This window comes from Nansenia antarctica (assembly GCF_963989245.1).
Source record: "Nansenia antarctica genome assembly, chromosome: 15".
NCBI classification, from domain to species: Eukaryota; Metazoa; Chordata; class Actinopteri; order Argentiniformes; family Microstomatidae; genus Nansenia; species Nansenia antarctica.
In genome coordinates, this window is record NC_137685.1 from 10,172,676 (window position 1) to 10,185,931 (window position 13,256).

Sequence of the window (13,256 nt, forward strand, 5' to 3'; positions counted from 1 at the left end):
AAAGTAAATGTTGATAAAACAATGGCTATGGACATAGGAGGTAGAATTCCACAAACTATCAAAATCCAGAGTGAGTTTAAATGGCCCAAGGATGGTATTAAATATCTTGGCATTCAAATCCCCTCACTGTTAGAAAACCTAAGTGATGCAAATTACAAAAGCATAATCCAAAATATCAGTAAAGATCTAGACCGCTGGTCAACACTTCCCCTGTCTCTATTGGGCCGTATTGAGAGTGTACGCATGAATGTGCTGCCTAGGCTTCTATACCTGTTCCAGATGCTACCCATCGATATCCCCAAATCCACATTTGATAAGTGGGATAGACTCATCTCCAAATTCATATGGCAAGGAAGGCGCCCAAGAATCAGACTTAAAACACTACAACTATCTAAACCATATGGTGGGCTGAAACTCCCAAACCTAAGATACTACTTCTGGGCGGCCCAGCTAAAGCCTCTAACAGCATGGATCCAAGACTCTTCATATACACGATGGCTCAACATTGAAAAAAGTTTATGTTCGATGCCCTTACAGACCTTGCCTTTCATAGATGTCCCTCTAAAGGAAACTCAACTAGGTGAATGGACCAGAGTCACACTAAAGATTTGGAGGAAAATAAAACTGTCATTTGGCTTACCTAAAGCAATCTCAGCATTATCCAATATTGGTCTTATGAAACATTTCGAACCCTCCAATACAGATATAGGGTTTAGAAATTGGTCGGATCATGGACTTACTAACTTGCACCAACTCCATAAAGACGGTAGCCTTAAATCATTTGAACAGTTAAGAGAGGAATTTAGGCTCCCTAACACAGACTTTTTCCAGATATCTACAATTAAGAAGCTTCCTAACAAAACATAGAGAATGGAATAAAGTCTTGGAGCCCACTGAAATCGAAGAGTTCTTGATAAAGCTGCAAAAAGGAAACGAGAATAAGAAAATTATAGGTGACCTTTACCAAAGGTTTCTATCCATGGATTTGAATAATACACTACAGAGGAAAGAGAGATGGGAAACTGAAATGAATACTGACATATCACAGGACATATGGGAGGAAATATGCACTGAAGCACACTTAGTGACCAATTCAAATACATGGAGGGAATTCAAATGGAAAGTGGTTATGAGATTCTTTAGAACCCCAGAAATAATGGCTAAAATGGGCCCAACACACTCAAATAAATGTTGGAGAAATTGCAGTACGCAAATTGGCAACCACACCCACATATTCTGGTCATGCCCCAAATTAAGAACATTTTGGGAAGAGGTGTTTGAGGCCCTTGAAGCAGTATTCCACCAAAAATTTACCAAAGATCCAAAGATGGCACTACTGGGAGTTATACCTGAAGGCATTGATGGAAGGGCAAGAATATATCTCTTACAAATATTACTAACGGCAGCAATTAAATGCATTACAATTAAGTGGTTAAAACCAGACCCCCCTACATACAATATGTGGACAGAGAAAGTATGGGAAATCTACCAGATGGAACAAATAACATACACTCTGAGACTCCAGAAACATCTATTTATTAAAAGATGGAGCCCGGTTATGTCCATATTAATACAGTGAACCCCTCCACACATCTCGACTCGTATATTTCTGTATTCTAGACTCACTTCATATCACTACACATAGATATATGCCTGCATTGCATTCACACACACACATACACACACGCACACACACACACACACACACACACACACACACACACACACACACACACACACACATACACAACCCCCACCTGACCCAACCCCCCCCGACCCTACCCTTTTTCTTTCTTTCTTTTCAAAATCTTTAATTTTATTCCGTCATTGACATCTCAATGTTTTTGTTGATCGCTCTTTTTTGCTTTGTGTGTCATGCTTTGAACCACATCCATGGACCATATGTGTACAGCTATAAGAATGGAAAGAATTGTAGACAAAACATGACATGATTGTACAAGTTGTTGAAACTGAAATAAAAACTAAGTTCCAAAAAAAAAAAAAATAAGTAAAATGCATAGTTTAATATTATCAGTATGTATAGCATAATGATACTGCTGGCTTCTCTGTAGCCTCTTTTCTAAATAGGACATGTACATCAGTCTTCACATAGATATCTATAGTCCTTCCTTAAACATTTTAACTCCAGCTTTCTGGGCAGTTCGGCCTTTTGGCACTTTATTTTGTATGATGGCAGTCACACATGGACAAGTGGCAGTCAGTGTTTGTGTATGTTAGAGACGAGTAAGAAAGATGTAGGCTAGGCCTAATTTATTGTTTGTTTCATTGTTCACAACCAGCAACAACAAAGTGAATGAATAAAAAACATAATTCCTGCTTTTTGCCTTTATAATGGAATTTTTTCTCAGTTAACACAGATATCGTGATGTATCGTTGATGACTTGTCTTACAATGTATAGAATATCGCATCGCTATATCGTGATACCATCGGTATCGGGGTGCAAAATATCATACGGTTATTGTATTGTGAGTTACCCACCCCTAATGTGAACTGTGACCCGGCATTAAACATGTGGCTCACCTGTACAGAGAGGGCACGGAGGGTGTAATTGGCCCTGTCTGAATACTCTGAAATAGCACTTGTCATTTCACTGATCTGAAATGACTACTGATTGACAGGTTACATTTCTGCCACATTGCTTTTACCCGTCCATGCTACAAATAAGTTAATAGTTGGAACCAATTCTCATCTACTATTAAATATAATGATTGATGTAATATAGCTAATGAACACTGTTTTTTAAGAAACTTGTGTTCTGTAGCGATTTACACACAATCAACAGGCAACGGTTCTTAGTTAGAAGTCTGTTGTGAGAGAAATCTATGTGCCGCACAGCCGGCAACAGTAGGCAGGGCAAGTAAAAATGTAGATGGGGCAAGTACGTAGATTTGAGAAGTACTTGCCCTGCAGGGCAAGTAGGAAAAAACCTTAACGTCGAACCCTGAATAATAATAACTTTTTATTTGTATAGCAAACATTGCAGCTCAAAGTGCTCCAATCATTATAATAATTTAAGGATTTAGTCATTTAAAGGCAATATTAAAAAGATGGGGTTTTAGTCTTGACTTGAACATATTTGCTGAGGTTGCATCTCTAATGTAAACTGGCAGTGCATTCCACAATTTGGGTGCATAAAATGAGAATACAGCCTCACCAAATCTCTTCTTTTGTACATGTGGTACACAGAGAAACCAGCGTTAGAAGACCTGAGAGCTCTATTGGGCTGATATGCAAGCAAAATGTCTTTCAGATATTCTGGTGCTGTGCCAGTGAGAGCTTTATAAACAAGCAGGGGGATCTTGAAATCTATTCTGAACTTAACAGGAAGCCAGTGTAGAGTCTCTAAAATAGGAGTTATATGAGCTCTTCTGCTTGTTCTACATTCACAGTAGAGATGGTGTCAGTAAAATAAAGTGAGCGAGAGAGAGTATATATATTAATTCAAAAAGTGAAAATGTCATACATTCTAGATTCATTACACATAAAGTGAAATATTCCAAGCCTCTGTTTGAATGTTGATGATTACGGCTTACAGCTCATGAAGAAAAGAAAAAAATCCAGTATCTCAAAATATTAGAGTATTACATAAGAGTAATCAAAAAAAGGATTTGTAATACAGAAATGTTGACCTTCTGAAAAGTATGTTTATTTATGCACTAATGCTTGGTCGGGGCTCCTTTTGTGACACCTTTAACCAACATGTTGTCTCTGCAGACTATCTATATGAAAAAAACTAAGATTTCCCAGATCAGACATACAGTATAGTCTAGTTAGGTTGATCCCCAATCAGACTGATAGCCTAATAGTTTCCCCATTGGCTAGAAATGACCCTACATTCTGAATCCATTGTGTTTCTACTAGGGAGGTGTTTGATGTTTTGTGTAAGATGACCACTTAACACCTTCATCTCACGACCAGGAAGTACAGCACGCACCACAAGGGGTGTCACCAGAGGGGACTGCACCATCCCATTAGGAGGAGTGCCTTTAGTCAGTCTGCCTGGTCAGTTAGAGGGGCATGTGAATGGAACCTGATTCCAGGGCACCTTAAAGAATTAGGCACCTTTAAATCATTTAGAAAGCACCTAAAACAGTGGATGATCAACACACACACCTGCCAACATTGAAATGTCCTGTCCTATACCTGTATGTCATGTGTACCGCCTGTCTGTGTACCGCCTAACATGTCTTACCTGTACAGTCTGTGTGCTTGTTTTTAGTCTGCTTACCGTGCGTATATGTTGCTTGCTTTTAGTCTGCTTAACGAATATGTACCCTCCCTTTAACCGCCTATGATTAATGTATGCTCTTTTAACCCTCTGCTTATATGTACCCTCCTTTTTACCGCCTATGATTAATGTATGCTCTTTTAACCCCCTATGTTATGCCCTTAAGCTAAATGCTTGTCCTGTCTACTTTTTTGTGCCTAGGTCTACCTATATTTGATCTTTTAAATGTACTTTTTTCCTCCAGGGAGCCGTATAAAACATCATGGCATAGGGACTGCGGATGAAAACTAGCTTTCGGGCTAACTCTGGCGTATTTACAATTTATTTTTGTTTTATTAATATGCACTGTCCCTTGAATAAATAAATGAATCAGAATCTGAATGCTAACAAGCCCTCTGCAGCTCTGGCTTTTTATCTAACAATTATCTCTGGTGCCATTCCCACAGTGTGGAAGGCGACCGAATGTACTCCCTCTTCATCACTTCAAGGGTTAGGGTTAGGGTTAGCACCATCTCAAGCACACCATCTCAAGGCTTTATGGCTTAGCAAATAAAATAATGGAGTCCCTGATCGATTCTAAGATATGGTCCTTTTTTGTCAATAAATTGCCTTTTAAAGCTCACCAGTTAGGTTTTGGTCTGGACACCATCTCCTCTGCTTCCCTAGTTGAATGACATTGTGATCTCTCTGGATTAGAAACGTAATTGTGCAGCACTTTATATTGACCTCTCTAAAGCATTTGACACCCTGGACCCTTACCGGGAAAACAGATCGACAGACGACGCCATTGCCACAGCAATCCACTCATCCCCTACCCACCTTGACAACAGAAACTCCTATGTGAGGAGGCTGTTTGTAGACTACAGTTTAGCATTCAACACCATAGTCCCCTCCAGACGGTCTGACAGCAAGCTCAGGGATCTAGGCATCGATCCTAGCCTATGCAACTGGATCCTGGACTTCCTGTCAGACCGTCAACATGTGGCAAAGATGGGCTTTAAGACCTCCGCCCCTCTAACCATCAGCACAGACCTAAGCCCCCTCCTCTACTCCCTGTACACCCACGACTGCATGGCCACTCACAGCTCCAACATGGTGATCAAGTTCACCAATGACACGACAGTGATTGGCCTGATCGGCGACAAGACGGCCTACAAGAGTGAGGTCAACCGCCTGGCTCAGTACAGCCAGGTCAATAACCTCGCTCTCAACGCCGACAAGACCAAGGAGCTGGTGGTGGACTTCAGAAAGAAGAGGCAGGCACAAGACCCCACCATCACCATCAACGGGTCTGCTGTGGAGAGGGTCAACAGCATCAAGCTCCTGGGGGATCACATCACCAACGACCTCACCTGGGATGAACACACCAACCAGGTGGTGAAAAAAGCACAATATCGCCTCTTCCATCTCAGGCGGCTAAAAAAGAGTTCGGCTTAGGGCTCAAGATCCTATGGGCCTTCTTCAGAGGCCCTACGGAGAGCGTCCTGGTACGTGAACTGCACTGCCCAAAATCGCAAGGAGCTGAAAAGGGTAGAGCGGACAGCTGCACAGATCAGCAGATGTGAGCTTCTTTCCATCCACGACACATACCAAGGACCAGTGTGTCAGAAAAGGCCCTCAGGATCATTCGGGACCAGCAGCCACCCTAATCAGAAACTGAACTGTTCAAGCTATTGCCGTCGGGGAAACGGTACCGAAGCCTCTGGCCTAAAACCCAGAGGCTGACAAACAGCTATTTCCCCCCAAGAAATCAGGCTCCTGGTGAAATACACTGGAAGAATAGCCTACGAAAGTCTGCCACCCCCTAACTGGCACACTACAGAAATGAACATTGCAGTATTATAACAACTGCACTCTACTGGATTACTTGTATACCATTGTATACAACTTACTACCGTACTGTATTGTAATTCATATATTGAATATATTCATATATTGCATTTCATATCATTGTACCTTGCATTGTACCTTGCACTATTGAAACCACTGCAAAACCACCACTTTATTACTTTATCAATGAAGGGTTACTTATTCTACTTGCTACATGACTTATTATTACAATGTTGAGGAACCAAAGCCAAAGAATATAACTCTTGTGTACAGTAAGATGTAATAAAAGTGATTCTGACACGATTAATCATGCCCTCCTATAACACAGGTTGTCTGCCATTGCTTTGGATCAGTCGGCCTGCAATTGGTTTAAAAATTACCTGCAGAATAGGCTCAATATATTTTAGTAGATGGAGTTCAGTCTAGTTTTCTCAATGTTAATAAAGGTGTTCCACATGTTGACTGAGGTCCACTGCTGTTTACCATTTAGTCGATTGTTATTTCTCTAATGTAAGACAATTGCCACCCAATATCCCTTATCTAGAGTACCTTTTATTAGGCCTAATTGGTTGTTTTGATTGAAAAGACACCTCCAACTGCCATGTCAATTTTAGAGTTTCTTTTCTTGTTGAAAGTTGAACAGCTGTATTGTGTATATATTTCATTAAAGTTTCAGAAATTGAATAAAAGAAAATGCATTGTTGCACGTTTGAATTAAATAATCTTGGTTTTTCCTTGAACAGTTGTAAATTGCATCTTTATACTGATGCTGTTTTCGACTCCTGTGCCACCTCAGTTCAGCTATTCTTGATCTTTTTGTTGTTGTTGCTTGAGCTGGTGGAGAATGGGGACACAACTAAATGTATGTTGTCTAAGTGTCTTGTAAAACACATGTTGAACATTTTTTATCAATCATTTGAGAATTAAACTTGTGAACAGAAATAAGTCCTGCTCCACCTTTGATAATAGGGAGAAGATTTTCCAGGCAACGCTCCCCGCTGTCCTCGACTATGGTGACACAAGGTGGCAGCCTCAGTTCTTAAACCACAAGACTGGGTTTATCACTCTGCTCTGCAGTTTCCACATCCACCACTGTCTTTCGTGGGTTGGGATTCTTTGACCGAGAAGGGCTTATCATTGGATTTTATTTGTATGTAAAGCAGTTCTTTCAAAACCCCATTTTACTTCATATCATTGCATTTCTTTGTCTTGTGTTTTTAAGGTGTTGTTTTGTGATCATAATGTGACAGCAGCTGGTGAAACCGGGAACAAGTCGTCAACCAATCAAAATGTTCTAACTTTTATTCCGAAAAGCTTTTGCAATGTTTTGGCTTGACTAGCGAATGTGTCATTGATTTTCAACAACGCAGATGTATTTACATTTTTCAGAATAAAAGTCAGAATGGTCCGTTGGTTGGCGAATTGTTCCCGGTTTCACCAGCTGCTGTCACATTTGTATTGTAAAAAGGGCTTTTGTATTGTAAACAAGTTAGCAGCTTTAACCACTAGACCAAACTCTGACACTTTATACAACATTAAAAGAGTCAAGATTGGTTTATAAAACAATAGTAGCATTTCTATTAAGTTTTGATCAGATTGAACAGCATTTCCCATATTCATAATCAGGCCAAACCTGTTCCAAAAGAGACCGGAGGGGTGGGGGGGTATTCCATCGACGTTGCTAAAGGAAAACCAGGCTTATTTTGATAAATCTCACGAGATCAAAATAAGCCTGGATTTTTCTTTAGACAACATTGATGGAATACCCCCCTGGTTCTCAGTGTGTCTCCCTGGTTAAATACAACTTCTCCAGCCCCATCCCCCAGCTGTTTAAAAAAAATGGAGGGGAGACGGCTTTGTTGTCGTTTGAATTCCAGATTGCACCTTTAACCCCCCCAACCAGCTAACACCAGATAGGAAAAGCCTTCTTTGACTTCATTGTTACAAGAACGTTATTATCAGATGATATATGGTCACTCACTGGTAGGGGTGGAGCTCTGAATGGACCTTCAATGATATGGATAATTCCATTCACTGCTGGGATATCCCAGGCTAACAACATCCTCTGGTTGACAAGTTTGCGTGTCTGAGGGTCCTGTGTAGAAACAACACACACACACACACACACACACACACACACACACACACACACACACACACACAACAGCTCTAAATGTGGTTCAATTATTATAAACAACAAGAGCCATTGAACTCAGGCCCGGTCTCAGATCTGTATGTGCTTTAACCAACTCCTATGACTATCATTGTTACGCCATAGGATACATGTTTGGCAGGACAATGGCTAAAGCACACAGACCTAGAAGCAGGCTGGTTCACAAAACAATCAAACAATCCATACAGGATTGGGACGCAGGAAATGATTGAATGACAGAATTATTGGAGGACGAGCTCATTGTAATGCATGAATGAATGAATGAATGAATGAATGAATGAATGAATTGGAATGAATGAATGAATGAATGAATGAATTGCATGGAACGGAAGTTTGATACCATTCCTCATTCCATTGATTGCATCACAATGAGCCGTCCTCACAGCCGATTTCGACCCCCACCAGCCTCCCCTGGTATATACTGTGCCTCTTCTTATGGTGATCCTGTGGTCTGATGGTGTGTCACGGCTGGGGCTGCTCACCTGGGCTTGTTGTGTTGTATTAATGGCCACTGAGAGGTTGAGACCCAGACGCGAGAGGATGACAGAGTTGTGTTTCAGATCGTCGTAAAAATGGAGGCTGTTGTTATTAGATATGTGGTACTCCACATCCCTCCCTGATAAAGTCTAGAGGAATTAAAGAGGTGTTAGGCAGGCACTCTTGTTAACTTGAAACAAATACAGTAAACATGATGTTAAAATGAACAAATAATTGGGTCTAAAACACACATATATAATATATTACAGCCGTTATGTACATTTTATGGACAATAAAGCTTTCTGAATCATGAATCACATAAGTAGTAATTATCACCTCATTTACAGAGAATCCATCGTTGTGTGGTACAAACAGAGTTGCATACGATGACTTTGTTAAGAAGAAGTCCAGTAGATTCCGTCCCTCCGGAGAAGTGTTAGCATACTTCAGCAATGCCTTAGAAAAGAGAGAAATCAATCAATGAAATGGAAAATAAAATAATATGGTGTCTTATTTTGGCTCACACTATAGGTCTAATTCACACTTGAGATCTGCTCAGAATGAATGCATGAACGAATGAACGAATGAATGAATGAACAAAGGAACGAATGAATGAATGAATGAAAGAATGAATGAATTAAAGTCTAATTTACATGTGCCGACCTCAAGTTATGGAACGCCTCAAATAGAATAGCAGCATACTTACATTGTAGAATACAGAGTAATTTGAATTGGTAGCCACAACACTGGCCATGTCCCCGTTGCAGAAGTCTCCGTCTCCAACATACCCGCTACCGCACTGACAGGACACATCTAGGAAGGAGGACAGCATACAGTTGTGACTGCCAATGTCCCCTGGTCCGAGCATAGATTGAGTTTTCTTATGATGACTGATGTATAGATGCTTTACTTACTGTAGACAAATTCACTTGTAAGTTGCTTTGGATAAAAGCGTCTGCTAAATGTCAAGAAATGTAACATATGACGACAGAGCTTCTCAGATGTCTTCAAACCATGAAACGGTTTTTATTTTAGTTTAAATTCACTTGGTATAGGTCGGATGAGATTATTATTACATGATTACAATAATTGCTGCTACTTACACTGCACCCCTTTGCACTACTACTGTCATTGTTTCATTATTACTATATTGTATTGTTGATTTGTTTGATTGTTGTTGTTGAATGTGGTGCTCCATTCCAAAAGAGTTTTGATTTGAAGAGAAGGGAATTTAAAAATCCTCTTGAAAAACAGTGGGATCATTGACAATTATTCACACATTGAATTTCAATTCACGTCTTGCATTGAATTAATACAAATTCTTGATTGTTGTCAAAAGAATTAGGTCCCCCGGCAAAGAACATCCAATAAGGAAGAGATGCCCTGAGAGCAGAAACAGGATTCTTCTTCTGAGAACATAATTCCTGCCTTTGCCTTTCCCTGTATCTCATGAGAGTAGACTTAGTAAGAGACACCCTGATATGATGAAGCCAAAGGTACAAGGGCCCAGACGCGACCACCCGGCACTTCAACATGATCCAGAGAGGCTGGAGAAAACCTAAACTGGACTGTTCAGAACATCCAAAAGTCCTACAAGCACCTAAACTGGACCCAAAGGCCCCTAACCCAGGGCCCTAAGCTGGAATTGACCACATTCCAACAATTTATTTGAATTGACTCCATGGCTAATAAAACGTATAATAATATATGCCATTTAGCTGACATTTTTATCCAAAGCAACTTACATGTTCTGTATGATCCCAGTTCGATTCCCGAACCCACAACATAGGCATCCAACTAAGCCACAGAGGACAACATTGTTTGTTTGTTTGAAACAAAAAGAACGAAGACCTGATTGACTCACTGCAGCAGAGGGGCTCAGAGTGAATGGATAAGACACCGTGTAAAACTTGACCTAAATTATTAATTTAACCTCCAGGTGTCATTGAAATCCAATTATTTTTTTCAAGAGAGATCAGCAATGGGACTTCCTATTCCTTTGGTTTCACGACCCACACCAGCACACCAGACCCAGAACGCAGCATTGGCCACATCGTCTTACCTCAGGTATCGTCTGGTCTCGTTCCCAGACGCTCACGCCGGTGAGTCGTTGTTATTCCAGGCTTATAAGCACTATGTGTGATAGCCTCAGGACAAAGTTAGGTATCATCATTCTAGGACATTTACATTTTAACCATTTAGCAGACACTTTTCCATCCAAAGTGACTTACAATTAGAGATTACAGGGACAAGTCTCCCTGGAGTAAGTTGGGGCTAAGTTAGTGCCTTACTCAAGGGCACACTAGTGGTGCTCTTCCCAGGTCAGATTTGAACTCATGACCTTCTGATCACCAGTGCAACTCACTATCCCATCCCTAGGCCACCGCTACCCCCTAAGGATGACCCCGCTTCGTCTGAACCACAGCGGTCTTTGGGGACGTACTCGTCATAAGACAATGGCATTGGCCATGCATTCTACGCAGTATGCAAGTGTGGTATACTAGTTGAAATGTAGCTAAATGTCTAAGAGTTGAAATATAACAAGGAAACACGGTGGTACCTTTCACCCTGTAGCAGTAAGCGTCGTACAGGCTGCTGGTGTCCAGAGGCTCCTTGTACAGGACGATACCAACGTGGTTGTCACCACATTTCACAGAGGGGGATGTGATTGGATAGCCAACCTTCTGCCCGTCGATCCACCCTGCTACACACAGATGCATTCCGAGCTGAAGAGACGGGGGAAAACAACGCAGATAAACAAAATAAAGATATTAGAATGAACAGATCATAGAATTATCAGATCCAATACATTTTATCTTTACAAGACATGCACATTATAACAGTATCAGTTGGATGTTAATTAGAATGTGGTTCTGAAAATAATATGACTATATTTCTATTTCTATATTATTATTTCTTTTAGTTTTAAAGGAGAATTCTCCTTCAGTATTGAGTACTGTTAATTAGGATACACATCAAAGACAGATGGTGGAGACAGCATTAGAAGGAGCAGCCTTGAGGTCGATCCCACCCGTCTCTGGGGAAGTCTGAAGTGCAGTCTGAACCACAAGATCAAACTCTGGCACTTTCTACATTAACATTAAAAAAAGATTTGGGTCAAGATTGGCCAATAAAACAATAGTAGCATTTCTATGAGGTTTGGGGATCAGATTGGGCATTAACTTGTTATCTGTCAAAAATGTCAACAATACTTTGATTGGCTACAAAATGAAGGATCGTCATTTATGCATTTTTGGTGAATAAACTCACCCTTGGGCACTCAAGAATGTAGAATTACGGCAACTTTATTCATCCTCAACACAAAATGAATGAAAACATTGGTAGCATTTCTATGAGATTTGGGGATAAAAAACTGTGGTAGTATTTCAGTGGTAGTATTTCTCGTATTCCTGATCCACCAGACCTGTTGAGCGTCAGACATCTGAGGGAAGGTTGCTAGCGCGGCCTCCTCGTTCTGACAGCTAGACTCTGCAGTTGTGTAGTTCATCTTGTACTTCCCTGCTGAGGACCTCAGGTGGAACACCCCAGCCGTGTTACCTTAAACACAAACATGTTTCTTATATTATTATATAGTCAGGGTTACCTAACACAAACATGTTTATTATACTATTATATAGTCAGGGTTACCTAACACAAACATGTTTATTATACTATTATATAGGCAGTGTTACATAACACAAACATGTTTATTCAACCTCTGTTTTAGCAGGGAGTCCCATTGAGACCACGGTCTCTTTTACAAGCGAGCCTTGCATATGCACATATTGACAATCATCCACCATACACAATTACAACATCATAAAACACAATGAGGAAAAACAATCAAATCTTTCATCCAAAATGTTGATGGAATTGTTATTTTTTTTAATATCTTTTATTCTTTGTTAATATGAACATGTCCTAATGTTGTGTCATTATAATAATTGTTCCTTCTTCCCACTCCTTTTCCAATATGTGAGATTTTTTTTTAAACTAAGTTAAAAGTGCAATATATATATATATTTTTTGTTTTATGCTTTTTCATTCTTTCTTTTTTCCCCCGTTATATTAATTATTGTTGCTTTATCTTGTTTTGTACATATTTGAAATAAACATATACATCACAATTAGTCACACATCATTAGTAATTTATTCATAATATAGTGGATAGTGTACATAGCCTTTATTTATGTAAACCAGCTCCTTTCCCTTCTTGTTTTTTTTTTTCCTAGCACCAGGGGAGCCCCCCCCTCCCAAATGTCGTTGTTTGGTACCTGTACTATAGCAATGACAATAAAGACCATTCATGCATTCATTCATTCATTCATAATAATGTATTACTGTATTTCTTGTATGTTATATCCTTCTTCTATGAGTGAGCTCTTTAGTATATATAAGTCTCAGCTCCTGTCTCTTTAAGGAAAGTGTTTATCTGTAATCTGCAAGGTTGTCTGGTTAGGGTTGTTTGTTTGATAAGACCCCGCAGACTGGGTTAGATGTGTGGTTCTCCTCTCTCCTGTCTCCTG

At 40.1% G+C, this 13,256-nt stretch overlaps 1 protein-coding gene across 1 annotated transcript in view; it reads right to left on the reverse strand.

Moving 5' to 3' along the window:
• Positions 1-13,256, reverse strand: part of stab1 (stabilin 1) — a gene marked incomplete at its 5' end in the record, with an annotated part of 78,146 nt that overhangs the window by 5,447 nt on the left and 59,443 nt on the right. Inside the window, 6 exons of the mRNA XM_080545959.1 lie at positions 8,062-8,175; positions 8,736-8,879; positions 9,067-9,186; positions 9,437-9,543; positions 11,291-11,456; positions 12,155-12,288. Of these exons, the coding sequence (XP_080402085.1) occupies positions 8,062-8,175; positions 8,736-8,879; positions 9,067-9,186; positions 9,437-9,543; positions 11,291-11,456; positions 12,155-12,288 (785 nt within the window). The remainder of the gene's footprint in view (positions 1-8,061; positions 8,176-8,735; positions 8,880-9,066; positions 9,187-9,436; positions 9,544-11,290; positions 11,457-12,154; positions 12,289-13,256) is intronic.